The sequence below is a fragment of the Dromaius novaehollandiae genome, chromosome 7 (assembly GCF_036370855.1).
Source record: "Dromaius novaehollandiae isolate bDroNov1 chromosome 7, bDroNov1.hap1, whole genome shotgun sequence".
NCBI classification, from domain to species: Eukaryota; Metazoa; Chordata; class Aves; order Casuariiformes; family Dromaiidae; genus Dromaius; species Dromaius novaehollandiae.
In genome coordinates this window covers 39,532,557-39,560,481 of record NC_088104.1, presented here as the reverse complement: position 1 = coordinate 39,560,481, position 27,925 = coordinate 39,532,557, and the positions used below count along the sequence as shown (strand labels likewise).

The 27,925-nt window shown below is 44.1% G+C and overlaps 2 protein-coding genes, 1 long non-coding RNA gene and 1 pseudogene across 4 annotated transcripts in view; 3 read left to right on the top strand and 1 right to left on the bottom strand.

Moving 5' to 3' along the window:
* The first annotated feature begins 250 nt into the window (after positions 1–250).
* Positions 251–12,285, top strand: C7H2orf80 (chromosome 7 C2orf80 homolog). Its single transcript, XM_026097473.2, has 10 exons — positions 251–534; positions 1,598–1,687; positions 2,548–2,629; positions 3,131–3,213; positions 3,353–3,440; positions 4,075–4,152; positions 9,716–9,803; positions 10,357–10,475; positions 11,171–11,297; positions 11,829–12,285. Exons 2-9 carry the CDS (start codon positions 1,647–1,649, stop codon positions 11,258–11,260), a joined length of 669 nt encoding a protein of 222 aa, XP_025953258.1. The 5' UTR covers positions 251–534; positions 1,598–1,646; the 3' UTR covers positions 11,261–11,297; positions 11,829–12,285.
* Positions 4,064–27,925, bottom strand: part of LOC135328888 (uncharacterized) — a 29,802-nt gene continuing 5,940 nt past the window's right edge. Inside the window, exons 2-3 of one of the 2 annotated variants that reach the window (XR_010390050.1) lie at positions 5,034–5,148; positions 4,064–4,144 (exon numbers count right to left, since the gene is read on the bottom strand). This is a non-coding gene — a long non-coding RNA (uncharacterized LOC135328888). The remainder of the gene's footprint in view (positions 4,145–5,033; positions 5,149–27,925) is intronic. The other variant, XR_010390051.1, reaches the window with a different exon arrangement.
* On the top strand, positions 17,752–19,335 carry LOC112979178 (gamma-crystallin B-like; annotated as a pseudogene).
* LOC112979100 (gamma-crystallin B-like) lies at positions 24,280–27,811 on the top strand. The gene is given in 4 exon segments (XM_026093051.2): positions 24,280–24,288; positions 25,322–25,564; positions 27,537–27,726; positions 27,729–27,811. Coding segments are annotated over 4 exon segments (525 nt in total).

Sequence of the window (27,925 nt, the reverse complement as noted above, 5' to 3'; positions counted from 1 at the left end):
GAGCAAGTAGTAGGATCCTTCCTGTTTGCCATAAACACTGCAGATGAAAGCCCAGACAGGCTCCTCGCAGGTGGCAGGTCTAGATTTTCACTGTTACATAATCTTACCTCTACTGAATACTGATAGCTTCTTTTACAAGCAATTAAATCCATCAGAAAACCCAGTGAACAGACTCCACCTTCCTTGTTAGCCAGTCAGCTGTTTCCAACTGGCCACTCAGCAGCGAAACTCAATACCTAGCAATGTAAAAGGATCATTTAACTTGAGCCTGATAGCACAACCTCAGGATGCAGGTTTAATCTCATGTTGGGTTTTTTTCTTTTAATTTCTCTCAGCTCAGCAGCATTGTTTCCAAGCAACCAGAGAGAGCTACAGTCCTGCATAGTCATAGCTTAATTTCCCTGCCACACAAGCTCAGTGACAGAGGCAAGAAAGGAACAGCAGCATCCAGAGGGAATTCTTCCTCAGAGATACCTGGAGTCAGAGAGGATCCAAACCTGGATCCTGAGGCCTATTCCAAAGAGTTTGACACAGGTAGTGCATGATTTCTTGTGTACATGCGTGAGAGCGCGAGAGAAAGAACAGGAGACCATACCCAGTAACACAGATGAGCTTACCAAGCATGTCGTAGTTTTCTTTGCATATTTATAATAATCCCTGGCTGCTTCTTTTCTGAACAATCCTGTTCATGCTGAGAATATTCCAGATGTAGCCTTTTGCTGCCTAGTGTGATGTACCTGCTCATTGCTTTGAAACCTTCTCCCCAGTGGGACTGAGCACTGCAGTTATAAATGCTGGGCCAGCACCTTCTGCGGTATAAGTCATCCTACAGGTTTTTAGCAGCCCCATGCTGACTCCTACTAACTGAGGATCCAGCGCAGAATACTTAGTTACCTGCAGTACACTACACAGCAGGGCTGGGGGTTCTTACCTCTGTTTACATTAGAAAACTAACTACTGCATTTGCTGCCTAGTTGGGCCTCTGTGGCTGTGAATTATGGAGCTGAAAAGTGTACACTTTGATTTTATAATAAATTGGTGGACCAAGGTGCTGGCTGCTCTCCTTCCTGTATCTTGTCCAGACAGCTGCTATCTTGTCTCTTCCAGCCTGTCCTCTTCCCAGTCCATTCAGTGATCTACAGCCAACTGCCTTTGTCCATCCCCTCTTTTTACCACATAGGTCTGATTAGTACACAGTGGGGAGGAAAAGTCAAGTGCTAAGAACTCAGAAGGAGCAGCAGGTGGAGACTGTGCAGTCAATCTACATTATGTGAGAGAACATGCATCACTGTGATGGGGATGCAAGAAACCTGCTAGCTGAGAAGTGTCATACTCAAGACAGATGCTCATCGTAAATGGGCCCATCCTGCCCGTTTTCCATCACCAGGCTCCTTACTCTCACTTTCAGTGCTGTGCATGTTGTCTTCTCTTTCTTGACTATATTTTCTTTCCAATTCTACTACAGTCCTACTTGGGAATTGGTTTTGGCCAGATTTTTGTAGGGATCTCTAAGTGTCCTATACACTTTTGCCTGTGGTACCACTTTGCTCACTGTGATAGAGACACTTGGTGGGATGCACTTTTTCCTCTCTCCTAGATTTCAGCGAGCCATTTACATTGCAGTGACAACTAGAACATCTCTGGCCATGGAAAGACGACGCTTAAAAAAAGAGATTGAAAAACTCCTGTAAGTACTCTCTGCCCACAACTTCCTGCACTGAATTTGAGACTTGCTTTCATTGCAGTAGGTTGTAGGATTTAGCTGGATGACAGCTGTAAATCCTTAGTCTTTTTCACTGGAAAGCATGGACAGACTTCCTTTTAGATGCTCTTAGTTTTCTAGCATGCTCCACATGCAGTCTGCAGCGTGACAGAGCTCGACTGCATGTGACAGCAGAGAGGTTTCACTCTCACTAGCACAGAGCAAGGTCTGGGTTGTGCAGTGAGGTGCCTCCCTTGCCATGCATCCAGTGTACATCCAGGGCAGCTGCTATAAGGGGCCTGTTAGTTCATGCAGCAGAGCCTTGTGCTCTTAGATGCAGGAGTGACCAGCAGACAGCTTCTGAGGGATGTAAAACAATCTGAGGGATGTTCCCGCTATTCAATGCCAGCCCTTCCCTGGTCTTCTTGCACAAATCAGTACTACTCAGTCTCAGGAAAGGTTGCAGACTCAGGCCCTCCATTAATGAGAAAACCAAGCACCAGTGAAGTACCTCTTTCAGTTTCTTGGCTGTACTTCGAAATCCTTGCTGTGAGGCTCCAGATTTGTAATACTCCTTTCACATTTGTGCTTCTTCCTATATTTTCAAGCCTCTGAGGAAAACAGCAACATGGTCTGAGGGAAGCTAAGACTGCCTGTGATGTAAAAAACTAATGCCTCTCCTAATCAGAATGGGTCTACGAGAAATCCCACAGCAGATTCCTAACCCTGAGTCATAGTAAATTCAGCCCCAATTTTACACTGACTTTAGAGTCACCTACTATATTTTCTCTTGTACTGGATTGTTTAGAACTGGTGGTAATTCAAACTTGCTGTCTTGCTTTAAGGAGTGATTATGTTGGCATCAGACTACGAGAAAATGAATTTGATCCAAGAGGACAAAGGCAGTCCACCTTTCTAGATGACATGGTAATCAGACTTATTTCCAATCCTATATCCTTTATCTGCAGGGCTGGTGAGAACTCTGAAGTATGTCTGTTTGATACACCTAAATAAGCTGTTCCTTATAGTGATCAATAAAAGCCCATTACTCTCCCATCGAGAGAGGCTGGCTGTAGATAATATCCAGGTGTAACATATGCAAGACAATTTAAGTTCTGACTGATTTTTCAGCAAGACAAAACTCATCAACAAAGGACACTTGAAAAGGTTGAAGTAAAGTATCTGAAGAGACTTGGACATAAACTAAAGCTCTCAGTGCATAATAAAGCCTCTTTCAATGAAGCTGAGAAAGTCTTCCCAGGCATGTTTAAAATGCCTAGAACCTCAACAAGTGTCCTACAGTTGGTGAGATACCAACTGTGTGCACTGGGCTGCAGCTCATCTCCCCCTGTATTCCTCCAGTCTCTCTCATCCCTTGGTCAAGTGATTACAGCAGAACAAACACTTCAGGTTCTTCTCTCTTTCCAGGCTCATTACAACTTGGCCCTCAGTGTTGCTTTGCTGTGGCTAAATGACTCAGATGCTCAGCCTCTGCTGACAAAAGAGGAAATGTGAGTATTGCAAAGCCAAGGCCCTAATGCTGCAATGGGCTACACCAGCGTGGAAACTGTAAAAGCAGCAGTGAATCAGTCCAGCACTTTTTTGCTTTTATGACACCAGGCTAATCATTTTGTTCAAAACATCATGCAGGAATTTGGCAGCTTGCAGCCGATATATGTATCCCAGCCGAACTGAGAGAGAAGCTATGATATTATCTTCATATGCTGGAATATTAATGGTAAGAGGGCAAGAAAGATATCAGAATCGTTTCCTTTATGGCAGCTGTCTAGAGATACTCCCTGTACCCTGCATGTCTTTGCTTATAGAAAGCACAGCAAATAGATAATGCATATATTACAGATCTGGCTCATTTTATCGGGTAGCCATTAAATTTTGCTCAGCCTGAGAAAGCAAAATAGGCAGTTTCAGTCAGTGATACTGTGAGTGTGTATCAGTATTTATCTTGTCTCACCCATAAAGGGGGTCAGTACAAAACGATGATGGAAACAGAAGCACAAGCAGACAGAATATAACAATCTCAGCAAAGATGCAGTGTGATCTTCCAAACCAGGGCCTCGGTACATGCAACATACCCACCTTAAGCCACTGTGTCTCTCATGAGGGAACAAAGGACTCGCCTCTTTGTTCTCTCGCCCAGATTTTCCTGTATTTACTTTGAGGCCCTCTAAGAGCAAGTTATAAGACCGAGTCTCAGTAAGATACGTACTAGGAACATAAAGCAATACTAGGAGTTCATGTGAAAGCTGTTTCAGAATTCAAAAGACAATGGGTATTAGCTAGTTTTCATGCATTCACTTTAAAGAAGAATACTTCTCTTGAGAGCTGACCCTTCACCTTACCTGTTTTCGCAGAACAGCATTCCTGTCGAAGATGTCTTTGAGATTTACAGCATGGGGCCCTCAGCAACACGCTGGCAGAGCTCTGCAAAAGTGAGTGGTTTGCAGGGTTATCTCCTGTAGGGATCTGAGTGAGGATCTCTCACCTATAGCAGCCTGGTCCAGTGCATAGGGCATCAGACTGGCACTCTGGGGAGCACCATCCCAGTGTGGCTCTGCCACCTATCTCTCCTAAATCCCTCAGCTCTGTATCATTTCCCTTCCCATGCTTTCCCACTCAGAGTAAACCCTGTCCAAACTTTTCTCACTGCCTCACATCTGCCATCAGGGCTTAGAGCTGTGCGGGTGGCCTTGCAGCCTCACAGCAAGATGTAAAGCCTCCATGTGAGGTGGTAGTGATCCATAGTATACCGCAGCCCTCCTGCCAGTCTTGAGGGCACGTCTGTCAAACCTGCAGAATGCAGAGCATTTCTTAATTTCTTGCAGATCATATTGTCTAGCTATTATAGCTACTGTTTATCCCAGCTCTCCCATACTCATAAAAGGACAGGAGTTAATTGCTTTCCATAGAATTACTACTGTTAGACCAGCAGTGGTCTGGGGACAACGCATGGAAGATAGCAATGAGCTCTCATATCTCCCTCTTGCAGCAGAGTATAAGCATTCAGATATCATGCAAGACCAATAGACTGGGTCTGGCAGCATGACTTTTATCTGAAGTTAGTGCTTGCTGTCTTCCTTTGAGATTGTTCTCTGGCTGCCAAAGGTGTCATGTGTCTGTGCCTTTTCTCCCTCCCCTGTACACTCAGGCTTTGACCCAAAAGTCCCCACTCTTGTTGGGGATTAGAGGGCAAGGCCTAACCTTTTCTAGGGCTTGGCCTCTGGCCCTGCCCCACATTGCCTGTCTGCACCCAGGAGCTAGAGATGGGTCACAGCATATGCTGTGAGCACTTTTCTGAAGGAGTGACACTGACCTGCACAGCTCACCTCTCTGCCGCAGTTCTTCAGCCCTTCTCTTTTGCAGGGACTCTGCAGATCATTCGTGGTCTCCTTCACCCATTCTTTTTCCCTTTAAGCTGATAAACCTTCCTGCCAAGTACATGAGCAAGTGGTCTGAGATTAGGCATTTGTCAGAGGAACCAAAAATGATAAATCCCATATTAAAAAGTTTTGCTAATGACCTTTACTCTACAAGACAGAGACTTCTTTCTACATCTCCATTTTTTGGTAAGCTACTGTATGTTGCTTTGCAGGCTGTGACAACACTGCAGGTGTTAGTCTTGGGGTCCTGATTTTAGACAGCAGCTTCATAAAAATCAGTGCTAGATTACAGAAACCGATTCTCAAGGAACTCGGAGCAACTCTCACATAGATGTTACACGACACTGTTTAAGGAGATTCAATATCTGCACCTTAGAAATCCTCCCTGCATCCCAGTGAAGGACCAGAGATGGCACCCTTCAGAAAGCCTTAGCTTTTTTCTTCAATGTAAGAAAGAGGAGAACAAGAGAACAGTGCCAAGACAGATTTTCACTTGCAGTGAATTACAGTCCTGTGCAAGTTGGACACAAATTAAACAGAAGAAACCAGTGACTGATTGCAAGATTATCTGTTACTGTGCATCTGCAGGGAGCAGATGTTCTACCAGAGTCTGGAGATACCCTCATGCCAGATCCTACAATAGAAACAGAAAATATGCCCAAGGGTTTATCTATTCCATTATTGCAGAGAATAGAAGTAACATTATCCTGCTTTACAGATGATTGACTGGAACAGAGATTAAATGACTTGCCCAAGGTCAGACAGTATCTGTGGTACAGCCAAAAAGCCTGGATCTTTCTTTGCCCTTAAAAACTCTCCTGAGGGAGGCAGAATATATTTCCTCAGGCACAGTGCTTTGATAACATGGTTCACTGTCAGCCACCACACCAGAACTGCCTGGGTATAGTCAGCTCCTAAGGCAGGCAGCAGACTACATGCCTTTTGCATTCCTTCATCTAAACATACTCTTACAAATCTTAAATAAGCAAAAGAATCAGGTACTGTTTGAAACCCATGAGACAAATGACTCCCCCACTGTTTGGGAATGAAGCCTCCTAGAGCTTGTATGTGAAATGGTCCATCAGGTCTTAGGGAGCCAGTGAGACCCAGGCCATTTTGGTCATCAGGGCAACTTCTGCATGCCCAGTTGAAACAGCTCTCTAGTTGTATTGGGCAGAAATTGCAGGGTTTACTGCAGTCATGCATGAGCACCCAATCAGCACATGCATGGGCACTGTGTTGGGCATAAGTGGCAGGATTTAGGTAGCAGGGGGCTGCAGTGGTGACCTGTGTGGGGAAGAGCCAGGAAGTTCCATGTGCCAGCCAGCTCCAAAACCCATGTAAACAGCCCATCAGAACTTCAGCCAGGGGAGCACAGGGCACCTCTGCTCAAACATTCTAAGAAAAAGCAACAGCTGCTAGGGGAGGAGACAGAAAACGAGACACAGAGGGAGAGATGGCTGAGGAGATGTGCTGCTGAAGGTGGCACAAACATTTGATCCTCATTACAACTTCTCAGAAACCTCTAGCAACATAAGGATCACTTCTAAAATCCCTGCACCATCCTTTCAGTCTAAGGAGTCAACAGTAGCACATTAGATTATTTGAATGCTGTGCTCTTAGGTTTAGAAGTTTACAAAGGCTTTTTATTGACATACTTCTTTCTGTCTTAAACGCCCAGCTGACCACAGTCTTCATGGTTCCTCTCTGGCCTGCACACTGGTGTGGGTCTTTGCCAACCCAAGTGAACAAAGTACCAGTACAAGGCAAGCACAGACACACAAAAACTCTGTGTTCGGCATCTGGCCTTCAGGGACATGTTTTTGTCCCTGAAAAGGCGGAAGCAGGTTGTTTTGCTCTGCTGTGCCCTTCCTCTGTTGCACCCCTGCTGAAAGTTATCCCCAGGCTGCTAGAAAGAGAAACTATGTATTTGGTCCATGCAAAACTGGATACAGAAGACAAGTGTAATAGAGCAACAGCATCCACACCATTTAAAAAAGAAAAAAAAAAAGCCTACAGCAGACAAAAAGGAAATATTCACTTCAACTTTGCTGATGAGATCTTGTGTTGGCCCTACAGATTTCACCAGTTAAGGGTCTTCAATCTTTCCTTGCCCTGACCCTAGTGCCTACACTTATCCCTAGTCTTAAAGAGATAATCTATTCTCAAAATTACTCACAAGGCTTTCAGCATTGCTGGCACCAGACGCCTTGCAGAATCCACCCAAAATAGCTTTTTTTGTTTGTTTGCTGCCTTTTGGGTCTAGGAGAATCCAAAGAAGTACCACCACCACTTTAATGCCCCTTCTGATAACCCCAATCCTCCTCTGCCATGAAACAGGCCAGGGACTCCTGACTGTAGCAATGCTAAGCCACAGGCCCCTTCTCCCACCAGTCCAGCCCCACGTGATCTGACCAATACAGTCCGAGGAATCTCCCATTGCATGAAGGCATAACATTTGCATCGGAGTATTTGGATTTAGTAACTTCTGTGCCATTTAATAGATGTTCCCTAATAAATTCAAGCTGTCTGCCCCTCTGGCTTTTGCCCCTTTGGTAACAGCAAACTAGCTCTAGCCCTTCTCTCTTTGGACCTAACAATAAGCTGAACTCTTCAGTTCCTCCTCTACCTCATAGTGTGCTGGGGGAGAGGGGGAAAGGGCTGTCTGACGACTCACAACCACGCTGAGGTGCAGTCCAGCTCCCAGGTCCTTGATATAATGCCTTACAGAGCAGCAGCCCCACCAGTGATCTAATTACTGCTAATGTCAAGCGAGGATGGATGTCCTGCAGGTCCTAGGGAGATATAAGCTGCTTCACAAGGGCCTTGCCTGTGTTCAGAGCAGGACTGTATTAAAGCAGGTCTGCAGTCACAAGTGTAATTGCCCCCTAAAAATAGGGGAGGGTTTATAGTCTTTAATTCATAAACTTACAAGTCACAAGAATACTTTCTTGTATGGCTTAGCTATTTAACAAAGGAGCATTTGTGCTGGAATAAGTCGGTTTTATTTTCAGTGATGCAGAGTTTATTAATGTTTCCCAAGCAATCATTAAAAATTGCTGTGGAATTGTAATCAGACTATAATAGGCGATTCACATGTAATTCACAGCATTTCCAATGCCCATATAAAATACTTACTCATGCTTGGCCTTAATATTAATGATGGACTGCCACCCAGTGTCCAGAAAAGGCTAGAGCTGCACTTTGTAACTCAGTAATTACATATACCAGAACAGCCTTAGCCATGACCTCTCTTGACTGAATTATCCCATCCAATCCTATTTATGGGCATTTCACAACCTGTTTTTCAGCACAGGGATCTTCCACACTGCTCCAGTGAGTAGCTTTTGCTGTTAGTAGTACACTGTATTTTTACTATCATTCCCCTTACAGCATGAACCCTTTTCTCTATGAATTCCCAATCCAAGATATATTTAGAAATGTCCCTTCTGAGTACATACCACACACTAGAGTGAGGTTTACTTGTAAGTTTTTCCAGCTACTCATGCTGTCCCCCCACCTTTTCTCTCTTTTTTTTACACTTCGATTCATATTCTGATGTTACTCAAGACAAGGAAGGAACAGTCATTCTGTTCTTCTCATGTAACCTTGCACTGTAACCTTGCCCTTACATAGAACCCATCTCCAGTGGGGTCAGGATACTTCCTTGATAGTCATGAGGTGGCGAAGTTATAAAATTTTCTGAAGAGGAAGATCACGATGCCTTATCAGGATCTCCAGTTTCCATTTCAGCAGGTAATGCTGCTCAATTTTAAGCATGGGCTTAAGCTTATTCCCACTCTGTGACAAAGGAACAGAAACACTTTGCTGAATCTGAAGACTAAGGGTAATTAATTTTCCAAAGCCCTAATCATTTTAAGAGGTTAAAGCTACTGTTTTCATTAAGAGTAATTCTGGAAGCACAATTTATGCCTCCTTAAAAGAGTCCACGATTTGAGCTGGAATTCAGCCCATTATAAAAACCAGCTTTTGTGAATCTCCAGTTTGGCCATCATCTTCCCCTGTTTCCCTACAAGACAAAATAATGGAGATTCCTATAACCTCCCATCCCTTTTGAAGTCCTGGCTTAGATCTCCTTAAAAATTGAGCACCAGCTTACCAAGCTATACAAATACTAGCACTCAGAGCCTGGTCACGTCCTTGTGGGATTTAGGAACTAAAAATTTCTGAACCATGAGGAGGGCCCACCTAGCCTGAGAAGGATGTAACAGTCGCTACCCCAACTGCTTGCCACCTCTCAGTTTCCTACCCCACCGCCAAGGTGTTTTAGCAGCTGCTGCATGGACAGCTGAGCAGTCCCAGGCCAGGGTATGAGGGCAGATCATGGGCTGCCCCGTGCACATGCCACTATGCACTGCAGGTCAGCTGCTGTGCTAACAACTGCCATGTCCTGGCAGCGGAGGTGTGCACTTCAGAAAGCCGGGTGGGCCAAGCAACCAGGCCAGAAACAGTCAGCAGAGCTCTCCTCACCTGCCCATCAGGGTCTCTGAAGCAGCTGTCTTACTTTTTAGCTGACTATACAGAGGGATATGCCTGTTTGGCTTGGCACATGGTTTCTGCAGATGTACTAACCTGCAAATTATTGTCCTTCCAGGACCACTGGATTCACCCTTTCAACCTCTCCCTGCACCCATTTGCCATGCTGACTGCCCCCAGAGCTGCGGAGCACGCCTGGAAGCACAGTGAGCACATTTCACCCCAATTCCACACAGGGCCAGGGCAGGGGACATGGGGCAGCAGCTGCCTGTCCCAACACTGCCACCACATTACAGCCCGCAGAGCTCCAACAGCTACACGTAAAAAGGATGGTGTAAATCTGGCTCCATGCTCATTCTGGTCATGGGGATCCTCCCACTGGAAACAGTATCTAGCTCAAGCTCCCGAAGTTCATGATAATTGCAAAAGGAGTATTTTATTCTCAAGTTGTAACATTACATGTGTAAGATTACCCATTTCTGTGGCAGGGTGAGCCTTCAAATCTGACAAACACTTGTTTGTTCTAAGCTTGGACTAATATTTGGACTTATGCAAAGGCTGGTTATGGTACTGGCCAGGGAAAGAGCCACCCTTCTTCCCTGCCTCTTCTCCCAGTGCAGCAAAAATGAGGGGAACTCCATCAGCATTAGGGAATTTGATACTGGTGTCCTTCACCTCCAACCATTTAACACAACTGATCCCATGCCCGGGGGTACTCTGTGGGCCCAAGATGATGCTTGGCTCTTTCTCCCTCCTAAGGCATCAAGTACCAGAGAGCAACAGCAAATCAAAAGACCAACCCTGGTTCAATGAGGAGAGCTAAAAAGGACAGAAAGCAACTTGACTCACTGATGAGAAGAAAGCAGCAGGATGACAAAGTAGGTTGAAAAAATTCACACAACTCAGCAAGCCATTTTTGCAATAATACCTCTGAATGTCACAGCTAGAGTGGCCCTTCTGGCCACCCAGAGCCCACAAAGCCTTCCTTACAGGCCTGTCTTAATGCTCCATGACATGAAGTTTCATAGTAGTGGTAATTTATGTACAGTATCAATCCTAGATTTAACTTTCATGACAACTGTATCATACCTTGGGTAAGAGGTGTCACTCATAAGCTGGAAAGTCACATTCCAGGAATATTCTCGACATGCACACATGAAAGGAACTCTTCTGGATAATATTCACTGCAAAACATTCACTACCATCACTTTTAGGTCAAAAACAGTTGGAGACTATTAAAAAGAATAAAAACCTGACTCCATAAAAAAAAGTGTGTTAGATCATTAGCCTAGCATGGAAATGAATTAGGCTCTGCCTTTCTATTTGTATGTGATTGCCAAAGCTTATTGTTTGCTCCAGCTCTGCAGAGCAAGAGAGTCAAGAAAACATTCCTTCTAGCAACAGCAGGGATTTGAATGAGTGGTATACGGAGGCTCCCCTGCACCTCCAAGTTCAATGTGCATCGCATGTCACACAGCAGGAGGGAAGCTTATCCGCTGTGCAGTCCCCATTTCTCCTGATTCATTCAGCCCTGCATGCTGTGCTTGTGCTTATTAACATTTGCATCCTGCAGGGAGCTACAGAAGCAGCAAAACAAGGAATCTCGCCAGAGAAGCCTGGAACAAATCTGAAAGGAGAGAATGCAAAGAAAGCTAAGGCATAACAAGGACTCAGATTTCATGTACCTCACCTAGCTGTAGGTGAGCTAAGTGATGTCTTCTAGCCTAGCTTTTGATAATGCACTATGCTGTTTTGTTTTTTAAATCTTTGCTGTTCCTCCCTTCCCACCCCTCCTATCTTGCACTCAAGACACACACTCCCTGCTCTTCCCTTAGCCATCTCTTTCCTGCTTCCCTGCTAGTGTGCAGAGAGCTTAAATTTTCCCAGTGCCTGCTTACTACTACTCTCTAGCTTCTCAGCCCACCATAATACTTGCAGAGAGCCAAAGAGAGGCTGCAGCACTTTGCAGAGCCAGGGAGTACGCACTTCCCCCTGCTCACAGTCCTGTGCCATTCCCACACATCATACAGAGTGGGGCAGAAATGAGCATCACTGTATCACAAGAGGGTTGTGCCTCCTGTGGTAAGCCCCTTTTCCTCAGCCCTTCCCTTTAATTGCTGTTTCTCTTCCATCTTGCTCTTATTTCTTAAGAGTCAACTACAGAAAAAAACTCCCCCACATTGCCAGTGCAACATTGGAGCCTCTAATCATCTTCCATTCCCCATTTGTAGGTCTCTAAGGGTTTGCTTCTGTTGTGTCTACATTGTGCAGCCCAAGAGGACTCCCCATCTCCTGGATGGACTGTCACAACCTTCATTCATATCCTAACTCCATCTTGGGATAAGAGTTGGGTACACATCGTTCTCCTTCCTCTGGCTGGTAGCCCGGGCACAGTATGGCATGTTACTATAGGACTCTATTTACTTCCATACAAGTTTCAGGACTCAGTGGGGTAGGAAAAGTGTTCCCTGCTGAGGGGCACATATGACTAATTTCAGGGCAGAGAGACTCCATTAGACCTTTTTACATATTAAAAAAATGACAGAATTAAAGATCCCAGCTTAGTTTGAGCCAGGACATAGCCAAACAGCCATCCAAAGGGTGGTCACATATTGTAAAGCTACATTAACCCATGCCTTGGATGTTCCTGTACCCTAATGCAGAAACGCTAAAGAAAAAAAATAAACATCTGTGAAGCAAAACTGTTTGTTCTTCTGCCCATTGGTTCTCAGGCACTGACCCTATTTATGAAGATGCCAGAAGACAATGCTGCACAGCAAAGTCTAGGAAATGGTTAAACTTAGCATGTGTTCCAAAAACTTATGGATTCAAAGGGCCTTTTAGAAATCCTCATGACTCAAAGCTTGTTTTCATCTTACCAGGTTCACAGCTTTTTTTTTTTTTTTTTTTTAAAGAACTTATCACAAGTTTCCTGTTAAAATTTACAGTTTAAAGTAAGACCTGGTTGCTGTAAACACTGTCCCCTCAATTCTGAGCTGTCCATGGCAAAAGCCTTACTACAGCTTTGCACATTTGAGAATTACAGCTTAATTGGTGGGTCTGTTTGTGCCAACACTGACAGGGGGGCTCTCACCCATACCACACCTGCCCTCACTTGCCCCTTGCACCACATGAGCCAAAATATGAGTGAGATGAGAAGGGTCGAAGGGACCTCAGATAGTCATCCAGATCACTCTTCCCCGACACAGGAAGCCAGTGAGCATTTGGCAGATTTCTACAGTGCCAGCTGTTTCAGCCTGGTTTGCTGGCCCTGTGGGAAGCAGGATTGCTAGAACTCACCATCCAATCCCATTTAGCTGTTCCTACCTCTCCATGGTCTGTGCTCACTGCCGCTACAGGCCTACCCTATAGCACCCAGCACAGACTCATACCCGGTCCTCAGGGCATCATCTGGCTTCTGAATAGAGGCCTCTTCTTGCAAGCAAGTCCAGTAGAGCAGTAGGCAGCAGTCAGTACCCAAGACTTGAGCAAAATTTATCCTGAATCAAACAGCATCATTTGGACCCCTTGAAAGCCAAAGCAGAAGTGCTTTGAAATTAGGTCGTTACAGTGGTGGAGAGGGGGGAGGAGAGGAGGTTGCTGCTGATCATGTGAGCAGGAGAACAATAGTGAGGGGATATTAAACAGCTATGGAGGGCAACAGATTAACGTCTCATGACTGATCTCTGCTCATTGACCTGAAATAAAGCAAACAGCAAGTCTTTAACAAATAGGTGAATAGCTGTGTTATTCTGGCACTGTTTTTACTAACAGAGTATGGCCGTGGTCTTCACTTTTCACTGGCTAACACTTGGTGCTTGTTATAGGTAAGAGCATGCAGCCACTGATGGAGTTAACAGAAGCGACCAACAGAAGTCTCGCTATCCTGATAAGTGCAACACACGGTGCATTTCATTTTCAGAAGTACAAATGCCTGCCCCTTCCCCACTCCCTCCCCTGTTCGCTGGCCAGTGCCCAGCCACCTGGGCACAAAGACTACAGGGCCCAGCAGATCAAGCAGTTTCTCAGCAACATTTGCCATTCACATGGACTGTGGAAGGCATTTTCAGACAGCCAGAGCCAGGCAGCTGAAAATGCTTACAGATACGGGCACAATGGGCAATCCCTTTCTGCCACCTTGACAGAAGTTTCTTCCTTTCCTAAGCAAAAAAGGCTTTGCTAAATGAGAAGTTTCTGTTGATCAGTTAGCTGGCGCAACTGTCGAGCTTTTCCTGGCTACGCAAAAAGCAAGGAACACAGTCCAGAGGAGACCAACAGCACATTGCAACTCACTTTCCAATACCATCCACTCTGGGAAAGGTAAGGGACACGGTGCTGCAGTTCATAGCCCCACTCATGACACTGAAATCAGTGATGGTCTCTGCTAATACCATGGCCATGAACCCAGCAGCTGAGGCAAATGGACTGCCTGCAGGGCCAAGCAATAGCTATGGGTTGTAATCTCTTAATTTGCCCCATACAAACTTGTGAGCCCTTAGATTGCAGCAGGTACCATGCAAGCAACCTGATTTCCCTCTCATTTAAACCACAGTAATCCCAACTTCAGACATGTTGCTACTGATTTTCCAGCTATTCCCAAGAGAAAGTTCTGGCTCATTTTGGTAAGGAACTTTTTCCCCAGTCAAAATACAGGGTGGAGACATTTGGCATCTGCCTTACAAAAAGCAGGCATATTTTGCCATTCTAAGATATAGGCATAGATATAAGGCGTATCTGTAAGACAAAATATAACTAATCTCTTAGGGAAAGCATCAATTCTATCACGATGAAACCTAAAATACTAAGGACTATACATCTTCAAGAAGCACACAGTGGCAAGAGCAAATACCAGAGCTAAAGCAATGAGAAATTCAGTTTCACCCAAACTCTCTGAAACAATGTTGTGGTAGGGGATGCTGCCTTCCTGACAGGAGTTAAGGAGAGACAACTCAGCATCTTTGCTGCATTTTCCATAGCCAAGAGCATTAAAGATGCTCAGAACTAGAACTAGCCCAGATGGGCTCCAAGGAGGAGCTTACGGTAGCAAAACAGGCAGAGAGGAGACTGACTACCAACCTCTCTGAGTACGTTGTTGCCAAGTTTGGTGCTGTTATGGAAGTGACCTGCCAAGTACTTGCACACAAGTGCTCCCACTGCCAGTGCAAAACACATGGCCAGTTTCTGTAAAGCAGCTGTGTGACATGGTTACCAGAGACAGCTAGGAACCAGGCTTCACAGCCTTTCACTGGGACTTGCATTAACATCCACTGTTCAAAAAAACAACTCATGTGCAATCCACGTAGCAACTGCTCTTCCCTTACATCATTCATCACCTTTAAGGACTATCCACAACAATTCGCCACACACAAGGGATACACTGCAGAGGCTCCAAGGCAACTTGGAGAGCTCAGAAGCATAGGGCTGGGTATATGAAAGGGGACAGGAGGGTCCATTTGCCTGTTTGGAAGTGGAAAGCACATTGTAGCCCCATAATTTAAGAGTGACAGCAATGAAACTGTAACAGAAGGTGGGGGGCAATAGGTTTCACTCAGTTTGGCAGATGCTGCAGACTTGCAACCTGTGGCAAGGGCAGCAGGGATAGCCGTGGCTGCTGCGTGGGAGCACTGCAAGAGGGGAATGGAGGATCAAGATCTCCCCATGAACTTACCTCTCACAAAAGCCAACAGCTAAACCTGCCTCAGACTTTTATTGTTCAGCTTGAGTGCTGCCCCTAGAAAACAGGCCAAGAAACACAAAAGCAGACTGCTTTGACAGCCCTTTCAGAGGCAAAAGTCATCATTATTAGTTTTTGGACTACACAAGCATCTTTGACCATCTTTCTCCTACTAGCTAAATCTTATTTTTCCTGCAAAGTAGCAGCACTTGATCCTCAGTCTTTGAAACCAAATCTGCTCTCACCTGCCTCTCCTCTGCCCTATAGGCATGTACACATTCAGACTACCCCCCAGAAGGCTATCAGTAAGGGCTCAAATCTTGTCACACGAAGGCAGGAGAGGGTGTCACCAAACATGTGCTCTAGCAACTGTGCAATTTTATAGTGAGAAAGCACCCCCCGTCTCTTTGATGAGTTGGACACCCCACTTAGTTTTCATTCACAGAAAGGGCATGGATCCTTTCCTCCAGGCTAAGGACTGCAAATGGTACCTCTGGGTAGTGACGAAAGATAGCAGATACAAAACATTGTTTCTGATTGTCACACAAGTGACTCCCTGGCTCAGGGCTCAATTTTGTGAAAGCCAAGCTGAGGGACCTTGTGTCCCCCTTCATCACGCAGCAGCCCACATTAGGGGCCTTGATCCCACCCTGGTGCTAGCACCTTGATGCTCCAGGCTGTGCAGTTTTTTAGGTGGCAATATCTCCATCCCTTCTGGGTCTGAGCTGCTGCACCACCTTTATTGCCTCAGGAGAAAGCTGACTGTGCTTCCACCCTCGCAGAGAGTGGTGAGCATAACGTGGCAGACTGCTAGGGCAGCTGAGGGAGTGATGACCAGGCTTATTAACAGGTTAGAAAGAACCCTATTTTAGTAGTTTCATACTGAATGCTAAAGCAGAGATTCAGGTCCAAGTCCAGGTCCCAACTAGCATGTTCCATGGTTCAAAGGGAGATCCTTAATGAGAGGTGAGAGGAGAAGCCAATTCAAGCATGAGATTACACTAGCATTAAGATAATATTTCCCCCTCTCAGAAAATACCCATGTCTTTCCCCTTTCTTTTCTTGCCACAGCACTGAAAGACCTTCCCTTTGGTCTAAAACCATGTAAGCAAAGGTGTGCTCTGCCTGAGCTTCCCAAACCTTCCCCCACTCTCCCTCCCTCCAGCCACACGCACATTTGTTCTGTCAGAGGTAGAGAATGCGTAATCGCAAATAGAGCTCTTAAAGTTAGATCTACAAAGATGTTCATCTGCATGCCAAGTTAACTGATGAATCATATTGACAAGGTCTTTACATGCTTGAATGAGTTTCTCCAAACAGAAACAAATTTATAATCTTATGCTTTTGGAGTGCAGTAGTTTCTTTTGATGTGAAGCCTCACCTAGTGGTGATATAACATGTTTGTATAACCAGCTTTGCATATCCCATGAAGTAGCCTGTTTTTAGGAGCCCAAAATTTTAGTTCAAGAAACTGATGATCAGAACAGAACAAGTCAAGGTTTGATTCAGCCCTGTAGCAAACAAACAAACAAGCGCCAGAGGAAGAGCTCCAAAAAGAAGGAATAAGATTTTCCGTAACATATTAGCTATGTTCTGCTTTAGTGTGGAGACAGCAATCCTTTCTGGCTCCAGCTAGCAAGCAAATTAAGTTGCATGCAGTTTGCTCCTCTTCAATTTTAGAGCAGGCTTACAAAGGAAAACATTCGTACTGACTGACCCAAACTGATTTTCAGTATTAGCCACAACTTCATAGACACCGATAAATATTTAATAAAAAAAATTTGACTCTCTCCCACAGTTGATGCAGCCTTCCCTTTAATCACTATTTCCTCCTAACACATTGCTGAGTTAAAACATTCACGCAAGAAAAAGGACTAGAAGGCAAAAGCCAACACCGCCACAAGAGACAGACATTTTCCCATTTCCAGGATAAAGAAGGTGACACAGTACCAAAAAGGAAGCAAAGTTTGTCTCCTGTTTTGTCCAGAGGAAGAGTGACTGAACATTACAGGACAAACTTTGGCAAGAGGTAAGCAACACAGGAAGAGCAAGGAAGGAGAAATCCAAGAGACCTACACCAAAAGCTTCTTAGGCCCACTGAGTTTTATAGCTTTCAGGCAAAGGAGGCACTGTAAAGAACAACTCTTATACACACATTCCTCACTCCAATCTGGGTCAGATTTGCCACATAAAACAGTTCACCCCAGCTGAAAGCACAGCCCACTCAATTATACAATTCCTTTGTACTCAATATCAGCAAAAGCAGCCCAAAAAGGGGAGGAAAGGGGAGAGAAAGAGTTCCATATGGTAAATACAGTAAGCGCCACAGATTACAATAAAGACAAAACATGAAATCCACCCAGAGCTCAAAACAGGCCCCTTTTGTGTTTTTGCAGATGCAGCATTAGGACTACAGTATATAAAAGCAACTGCTGTGTTTCCTCACAGCTCTCAGCTTTCACCTCAGTGAGCTGCCAAAAATGGGAAAGGTAAGAGGAAGCCCCAGTTTGCCAGTATCCTGCTCTGACACATACACTGGGATGGGCTATGAGTCTTTGCAAATGTTTGTATTGCAGATCATTTCTTATGAAGACAAGAGCTTCCAGGGGCACTGTTACAAATGCAGCAGTGACCACCCTGACCTGCAGCCCTGCATGAAACAGTGCAATTCTATCCAGTGGAAAAAGGCAGCTAGATTACCTTCAAGAACCCCAATTACTTGGGACACCAATACTTTTTAAAAAGGGGAGACTATCCTGACCTCCAAAAGTGGCTGGGTCTCAGCAAATCTGTCAGGTCTTGCCATGTAATCCTACAAATGAGTCCTTCTGCCTGGCATTGTATCACTGTTGGAGAAATTTCATTTGGTTTGCCCTTTAAGGACATAGTTACACAGTCCCTTTGAGTAGCCACTGAAGGTGCAGGCAAAATTCAGAAAGGCAGTGCAAAATTCCACTAGAGATGAAAGAAGTTAGCTGTTGAATGTCAGTGCTGTTTCCAGGGCCTGATCATAGCTTAGAGATGCTAAAGGAAAACTGATTGACTACTTCTAGGTAGGTAGTCTTTTTACATTATGCAGAGAAGGCCTAGTGGGGCCAGTTCATGTTAAGCTCTGCTATGGACCGATATACACAACTTGCTCATAATCATAGCGTGTCATGATTCAATGTCACAAGAATACATTAAGTCATATTTGCAACAGTTATGCCTTTCCCAAGACAAAGAGCTACATGGTTTAAACCAGGCAAAGAGTTAAGGCTTGTTAAAGTACTTCTCTAGTTAGTAAGATATACTACAGAGTGCAACCCATTGTAGCAGGAGCACTCCCGGTGCCTGTGCTTAGAAGCTCTGCACCAGTATATGATGGGAGAATATGGAGCAGCACAGCAAATGTGTTTTAGCAGCACAGTTCTGAAGTGGCTGCATTACCAGGTCATGAGTAAACAACACAGATCATCTGAAAGTCATGTGAATACATTTCCTCCTATTGCTACAATATACAATCCTTATAAATCCCATTGCAATAGATCATAAAGTATCCTCCTCCATTTATTTCCTACCACATGTGCACAATACACAATTACTGGCATTTTCAGGCTCCTCTAGGTGGGCAGAAATGAAACCTTCTTTATTAACTTTGAAAGAAGGGATGTTTTAGCAAATCCCTATCTCCATAGGAGAACACAGTTTCTCAGAAATGCACAGTAATGGCTGTGATAACTGCCACGTTCAATAATGCCAGAATCGGTTAAAATTCAACCTTTCCTACATTTTTGCTGTTTACCACTGGAGAATTCTGCTTCCTCAAGATTCCGCTCTGCAAAAGAGATGAGCTCCAAGGACAAACGTTGGAGCGCACTGGTGATTGTCCATCAGCCCCAGGCTACATCCATCTTTGAGATCCACTCCCTCAACATTTTAGATGGCTCCTGGATCTCGTACGAGATGCCCAGCTTCAGGGAACGACAGTATTTGCTGAAACCCAGGGAACACAGAAGATTACTCGACTGGGGTGCAGTAAACATCAAAGTTGGCTTTTGAGGAGGCTGGTTGACTTGCACTGAATTATTGTTCCAATGCTAAGTAAACAGTGACAATATTCCAAAATCCTTTTTCAATCTAATGTTCCTTCAGTACTAAAAATGAATTAAAGCTGTGCAGTCCAGAGTAAAATCTGATTTCTTTCACATTTTGAGGGGAGGAGTGGGGGGAGCAGGGGGTTTGAACACAGACTGCGCAAAAAAGGCAGAGCTTAAGTCCACATTAACCCATTAACCTCCAGCTTATTTAGAAGCCAAAGTGGTGGGGGTTTTTTGTTTTTGTTTTAGTATTTTTTTTTTTTAGTATTCATGATTATCCAGCTGTTCACAGTACAAGATAATTTAAATAGCTGTTATAGATCCAGCTACATATTGCTAACCCTGGCAAGTACAGAGCTGGAATCTATTCCTAGATCAGAAATTGTAAAACTGAGGAAAACTTAGAGAAAAGAATCAGACCGCCACATTAATAGTTACACCTAGTGAAATACTGACAGAGGAGGAAAACACCCACCAGATGCAGAGGAATGCAGACCATGGTGAACACTGTATATTTAGCATCAAATTCTTCATGCCCCAAGGTTCAAACGAGCTTCTCTGTGCTGCTGACATGCTGCTTCTGCAACTCTTACCTCTCTGATCCCATCTGTTCTGATTTCTCCAGAAAGAACATTACCAGGTCCTTGAATCACACCATTTTTGTGCAGCACCTTTTAATGAAGGTGTACTTCATGAGCTAGATATTAGCTGGTGTCAGTCATCATGGTTCCAACCTCAGAGGTGCACCGATCTGTTCCAGCAGGAGATCCAGCCAAGTCTCTGAATCACCAGACTATATTCAGTGTGCAGAAGGAATTCAGCAAGCATACCTGGGTGGATTAGGAACAGGACAACATCCTGCTGGGCTAGGGAAAGTCTATTGCAGCATTAATTATCATTTATGTATATACCTACTAGTCATCACTGAATCCCATGCCAGCTGGCTGTTTGTGCAATAACAAGAGCCATTATAAAATATAAACACCAAAGGGATCTCACATCTTCACAGCAGACCAGTTATCATTTGGGAACAGTGGGGTCTAGACATTTTTGCTCCCTAAGGGCTTCCAGCTACAGTTAGGCAACTACACTTCCAAAATTCTCCAGCATCTTGCTGAAAGCAGAAGGGGAAGGCAGTACAGAGCGCACAAAACTAGTAGGACAGTCCGCAACTCTTATATGCTACCTGTCTAATTTTAAACTATTTCATCTGGGCTTTAAATGGCAGCCTTTGATTCCGTTTTGCATGTTAAACATTCAGGTAAAGCCCTTGAATAAAGCCAAGGAACTTTTACAGCAGCGAGGTAGGGTGTTTAAACCTTGCATCTCTTCATTTGCTATGTCAGAGGCCTTGTTTATCTGTTGTTTCACACTCATGTATAAGCAGCCAGTTGGTGACACTCACCGATCTTTTCCTGATAACACTGGGGAGGAAAATGGTCTCACATACAAAAGAGGAAAAGAAGTGCAAAGAACAGTACTACCTCTGTAGTAAAGGAGGACAGTCTGCCACTGGACAATAGGTTGTTCAGCTACTGCCAGCCCAGTCCCACATTTGATGTGTAGAAGAACACCATGCTTCAGCCAGAGAGAAACAGCATGAGCCATTCAGCTCTCAAGGTAAAGGTATGAAAATCACATTTTCTCTTGTTTACAAATGCTCAATATTGTGCATTTATAGAAAAAAAACAGTGTGAATAGGCATGACAGCATGCTTGGGTTAGTGTACAAACCAAGGTTTGCAAAATAACATAGCAGTTTAAGCACAGTATCTGCTTGCCAGCTTAGAACTGAAAAGCCGAATATTTAATTTTTGCCTTCAACAAAACTAAGGGAAAACAAGCAAACAAACAAACACAGTCCTGCTCCCCAGATAGCAATTAACACATGCCTACATACTCAAAAGTATCTAGTTCAATTACTGCAATTGAGAAATATAGCTACAATGTTGTGCAGGTTATATGCTGGCATTCCCTTGGGAAAAGGCAAGACCGAACAGCAATTTAGTAATCGGGGATCAGACAGAGTTAGGAAGTCTGGATTCTCAACTCTGCTGTGTCCTAAAGTTTGAAGATCAGTAAATGAACCTCTCCATCCCAAATTTCTCCACCTGGGAGGCAAGAACCATGGCAATGCCTGGTTTTCAGAGCATGCTAAGAGGTTTTGTTTATTTTTGTCTGAAACTACTCAAAGTCTCTCAGGAAGATATTAAGTAAACAAAAAGGACACTAGACAGAGGGAGAAGAGCACCAGGACGTCACAGAGAGCATCCAGGTTTTTGATAAAGCTGAAACTTGCTATGTAGCTTGTTTCATAGTTGGTAGCAGGCCTGCAGGCTGACATGCAGTCTGCATTTTCTGTACATAAACACTTACTCTATTTGCCACTTATCCTTATGCTTGAGTTTTTCTTGGGGCTGATAAAATATTCTTAATCCCCACATTAAAGAGAGCTGTCATAACTGCACGGCAGTTGAGGGCCACTGTTGTAAGAGACATGGCTACCCAGACTCCTTAGACCATGGATACCTTCCAACTAATGAGAAACATCTTGGCTGCACACAGAGCTCAAGAAGAATCCGTAGTCCCTCATGCAGCACGCAGCCGATCTATGGCACAGAACGCTAGGAGTGAAGAGAGCCTGCAAGGATTCAAGAGGAAACTGGACAAGTTTAAGATACACCCAGGTTGCCAACAAGTTACTGGGCTAGATGGACGATATGGACCATCAGTCTAACCCAGGATGGCTGCTCTTACATCTCTAAGTACAATGAAGAATTCACACACCACTGTCCCCACACTGATCTCAAGCCCCAGAAGTATATCCTGACTTCCACACCAAGCCCAGTGTCTACTGTACAGGTGATAAAGGATCTTAAAGGAACCCAAAGGGCAAGAAGACTTCACAAAGCAAACATAATCCCCTAAAGAAGAAAAAAAATAGTATAACATTTCTGAGCCTGTCAAAGGTCTTTGAGAAATGCCAGCACAGGCCCGTGCATAGAAGTTGATCTTGTAAGCAAACTGAATTTGTTTTGCATTAACAATCAGGAAGAAAGTATTTTTGTCCCAGACAAAGCATGAAGGTATTCAGGACTGACTGCTAGACTTGAAAATTCACACCCTTCCCTTAATCCATTTTCTTCTCTTAAGAGCACAATTTCCTGGCTGGGCAAGCACTTCTACAACAGACACTGACAAAAGGAATGATACCATTTATGACACACCTGAGAAGCACAGCTGCAGCTGTGTAAGAACAGGCCAGCTAAAGATCTGCCTCTGCAGTTTTATAGCTTCATAAAATCACTATACAAGGCTCATAGTGCAAGACATGCAAGAAAGCACAAGCGTAGATGTTTTGGTCGAACAAGAAACCAGCCAAGTAAAGAGATTCACAATTGCTCCACGCAGCATGAGCAGGAAATATAGTACCATATGTCATATAATTTTGTGAAGGGTAATTCAAAGGTGGGTATAAAAGGAGAGAAAAAGGAAACAAGCAGGAGAGAAAAGAAGGGTCATTTGCAGGCAGGGGGAAAAGGGAGGGGAGGGAAGGGGAGCACAGGAGAGGACAATGAACCACCATTACAGAAATATTTAACACTCCAATCCAAAACCTGTGCCGTTTCTTTTTACACTTTGAAAAAGCCTTTGCTGGTTTTTTGTCCCCCTCTCCCCACCCCCATCTGATAGCATTTCCCCACTGTTCTAACATTGGTTTGTATATAGGCCATGAAACTATTAGATTGAATGGAAAATACTGAAAGTAAGGCAGAAAGGTCTGCTATAACCAGAGTAAAAGTTATGTCACACGGGCATCTCCCATTAACTCAAATGGGATGTAAACTGGGGGAAAAAAGTTCCTGATAGAGGAACATAAAGATCAAGGCAGAATAGCTACCTAAATAGCTCCAGAACACATCAGCTTCAGCCTGCCCTTCCAATAAACTCAGAACAGCTTAGACTTTGAGACTGTCTCACATCCAGACTTCTAAAAACTACAACAACATATGGATTGACTAAGAATCACACCATCTCACACCAAACGAGGACCCAGAGTGAACATAATCTTGAGCATCTTTGGCATTGATCAGATAGGGAAAAATATGGTGAATTTTCATAGTCCTAACAAGAAATGTTGCAAATTCAACTGCAACTGAAGTTTCTTCAAGTAAAGAAATCAGTACACTGTACATTTTGCCTCAACAACTCATCCCTGAGATCCAAAATTTATCTGTCTCCTGAATGAAACTTTTTACTTTGCAGAATAAAAAGTTACTTCTCCACCATACAAGTGGTATCCTTCTTTGAACTTCTACAGTCTTATCTGTGAAATCCGAAGCACTTCTAATACAGAATTTCAGTCAAATCTGGATGGATATAAACATCCATTACCCAATATTTTTGATTATGTCATTTTCTACCTCTCACACACATTGTTACTGTTAAAGTAAATTGATAGCAAGGCCTGGTCTGAAGACCATTGAAAACCAGGGCAGTTTTTATTACCGTACTGCCAGAATGGTTTTATAGTATCATCACTGGGAATCTATATGCATTAAAAAGCCTTTATCTCATATAATCAGGGAACAGAAAGATCAGAAATAAAGTGACATGAAACAACTCTGCTGCAGCAGTACCAGCACTTTCTCTTGCACACGTTCCTATCAATAAAATAATGGAAATTGCTCAGTCTACTCTTTACTTGGATCCCCTGCTTATTAACAGTAACAAACTTGGTACCCACAAACTACTGTTATTGTCTTTGTTTAGAGAACGACAATGAAGAGGGAGGGAAAAAAAACATTCATTCTTTTTATTGAGCAAAACCCCTTTTATCTTATTCCTGTGGATCCAGCACTGTACATTCCATATAAAGGACTGCTGACTCCCTCTGCGTACTGAGGTCTTGCAGCTAAACTTGGCAAAAATGGCAAAGGTAACAACAGCTGAGTGAATAGAGCCCTGAAACAGCCGAGTGCAAGTACAGCTCCTTGTTGGCAAGTGTGTTTGCAAACACAGTGTGTTGGTATACCAACAAATTAACAGACAGGAAACTCCCAAGTAATTGTTTTGTTATGTAGGTCTTCGTTTTCTAAACAGTCTCTTCAGTATACACGGAAACTTTCAAATGTAGAAACGTTTACATGTAATAAACTTGTTTTTATTTTTCTGTCTGGCTAGTTTTCCCTTGAGTTTGTCTGCTGTTGAAAGAGATCAGAGTTAATAAATTCTTACGCTTCTAAGACATACAGCAAAATGAGGTTGAGGTATTTTCTCTATTCCGAATAAATGTAGTAGATATCCAACAATGCCATTGAATTTAACTACCTGTAACTGATTTTTACTTGATTTTACTGCTGTTGATGTAATGCTGTCCAGTAGGACCTGGAGTGCTAAATGATTAACTCAGGTTGGCCACAGTGGTCTTGTTTCACCCCTTCAACCATTAAAAAGAGCTGAAAGCTTCGGCACAGAGTTCAGATGCAAGAGAATTACTCCTTCCCTTGTCCGCATGCTACATTGCGGAATATTTGCAAAGCCCCAGGACTGGGCGCAGGGCACTAGGGCACAGAGCTGAACAACTACACAGCAGAAGCCAGCTGTCCATGCAGCTTTGGGTCAGAGAGCAATTTAAGCTGCACTTTGCCTACCAGCTGCTGGACATCAAGTATTTCTGGCAGCATATGCTGGAAGTTTTCCAGCATGAAATCATGGTGAAGGTTGCCCCCCTTCCCAAAGTCCCAAAGAGACACCTTCCTGGTGTTTGTAATAGTAGAGAAATTAAGATACCCGTGACAATCTGCTCATCCTATGGAAGATGGGCACCAGGGCTTCACTAGTCTACAGGCCTAGCTGAACTGTCCCCATTGCCCCAGCAGTCCCTGGATTGCTCTGTACACCAGGCAAAACAAAGCCAACTTCCAAACAGCCTTTCCAATGTGATTGGGGTTGGTTTTATTTTCTTGCAGATCACTTCCTTCGAGGACAAAAACTTTGAGGGCTGCCCCTATGAAGTCACCACAGGTCAGCCAGACCTGTGTGCTCATCTCAACTGCTGCAACTCTGTCAAGGTGGAAAACAGCTGCTAGATGATCAATGAACATCCCAGTTATGTAGGCCATCAGTACTTCCTGAGGAAGGGAGAATATCCTGACTATCAGCAGTGGATGGGCTTCAGTGACTCCATCGGGTCGTATTGTATCATCGCAGCAGTAAGTTGTCCATATTGTCTCCATGGATGTTACTGCCTATATTAGGCTTACAACACTGCATCCCATTTTGACAGCAGTGGTACAAATAACACCTTCTACAGGGACCTCTACACAGAAAGTTAGGAAGTTAACAGCCTAAGAGGGCTTATATGCCCAGAGAGGTAAACAAGCCAATTGGTATTCTCAGCCAAATAGACAACTGGTCAGTTTTCCCCCCCTGCCCCCAAAAGCAAAAACACCCCACATCACCCCCCACACCAAAAATAACCACACATGTAAAAAGAGTTACTTACATGTATAAGCACTGAACTTCAAACCTACTGACACCACTCTGGCTATACATGACTTACACAAGGAAATCTTGTACAGAGCTGGAAACCAAACCATATTTCCCGTATCCCAGTCTCGTGTTCATTTCTTGAGGCAGGCAAAGCTGGTAACTACACTACTACAGACACAACCTGATGCATCCCATTGTGGGGATGACACTGTATGTTTCAGCTGAAACATTGCAAAGGAAAGGGTACCTGCCTCATGTTGAGTTTTCCTGAATATTTCAGCCCAGCACAGAACTGTCACGTTTCCTTCCCCCCCAAGACTCACTCCCCAAAACAGCAGAGTTTTGCTAAGAGAGGAGAGGCTGCAGAGATTTGAAAGGTTTCAGTACTCTCACATATAAGGCAAAGGATTTGAAATTTGGCCCAGGAACAGCATTGATGAAACATGTCCTTCTTAAGTTCATGAAAAACCTGTCTAAATTCATCCATGTTGTAATCTTTACATACAGACTACACGTGCTCTGTCTGGTAGAAGCTTCATAGCTCATCACAGCCAGATTCCAGATATATTCTATCTACATAGGACACTGCAGCTGTTTTCCTCTGACTTGCAGTTCTGGGTTGCATTCAGCCAAGCCAGGTCTGGGTCCAAGTGCTAAAAGCTAGCACAGAGAATCTTATGCTCTTCCAAGTGGTAGAGAGAAAGAAGCTGCAGATCAGGGAACATCAGCTTGGACAAGACGACTGATGGGAAGTCTCCAGGAAGGAGCAAGTAGACTGGATTAGTACGGTGGGTAAAAAGCTTCTAAAAAAAGTTTCATGTCTATGTCCTTTCCAGGATCAGAACAAGTGTCCAGAGTTTTGCGGGTTCAGAAAGTTTGACTCCACAGATGCAGACACTGAAGTTTTATTTAAATGAGTAAGGTGTTTATGTACAGCAGCTGTACCACTGTATCTATACCACTGGGGTTAAGTAAACCTCCTAATGTGGAAGTAGTAAAAGTGGCATGAAGTTACTTAAGGGCAATAGATTGTTCCTGTACAAGAGAAGACTGCAATGCTGTATCTGCATAATACACTTGAGCAGCTGGATAGAGACTAGTACAAAAACTGTATTGAGCACTGAGGCTAAGGCAGACAGTATTTTCCTACACCAGATCTTTGTTGTGCTGCATACTTCAGAGGCAGAGGCAGCACTGAAGCACAGCTTATCATCTGGGTAGATGAACAGCAGAAGAAAATAAATTGCCCACTTAAAGCAGTGCAACAAAAATAGGGTCAGACAGAACTCCCTTCTGCCCCAGCCAGAGCTTTATCCAATTATTACACCAACATCCAGGAATACTGAGGGCACATGACTGCAATGGCAATCCATATATTGTACTGGGCTTTCACTGCTTACCTATAGATATAGCCAAAGTGTGGTGGTCTTGGCTGGTCACGACTTCTGCTTTCTGCCCTTCAGGAACTCCTCCAAAGTGACTAGAGCACCACTCTGGTGAGAGCAGAAAAGATTCACCTTACCGCTGCACTGCATTAGGGCCTAGTCACATTTACTCCTGCTAAACTGACTTTCCTCCAAATATTAGTGGCTATTCACTGCTGTGTTACCAGTATCAGTGAGGCATTCAGCAACCTGTAGTCACCTAGACACCTGACATCCTGTGCATCCATGTTTGGATTTGCCTTCACAGCCTCAGAAGCACAGTTGGCTACAGATCTATGACAAGAATGACTTTGGAGGCAGGATGTTGGAGTTCATGGATGACTGCTCTTCTCTCCAGGAAGATTTTCACTACAGCGACTTCCAGTTGTGTAATGTCCTTGCAGGAAGCTGGATTTTCTATGAAAAGCCACACTTCCATGGACAGCAATACCTCCTGAAGCTGGTGAGTACAGGCAACTCACTGATTGGGGTTCCACGACTGCCAAAGTTGGATCCTTCCAACCAACAGTGGATATTTCCTAGACAACACTTCCCTGAGCTACACTTCTCTTCACTGAGTAGTGCCATTAGTACTTTATTATGCTTAAGGAATTTCAGAGCCTAAGTAGGTTAGACTCCCATTTCTTGCAATGCTTT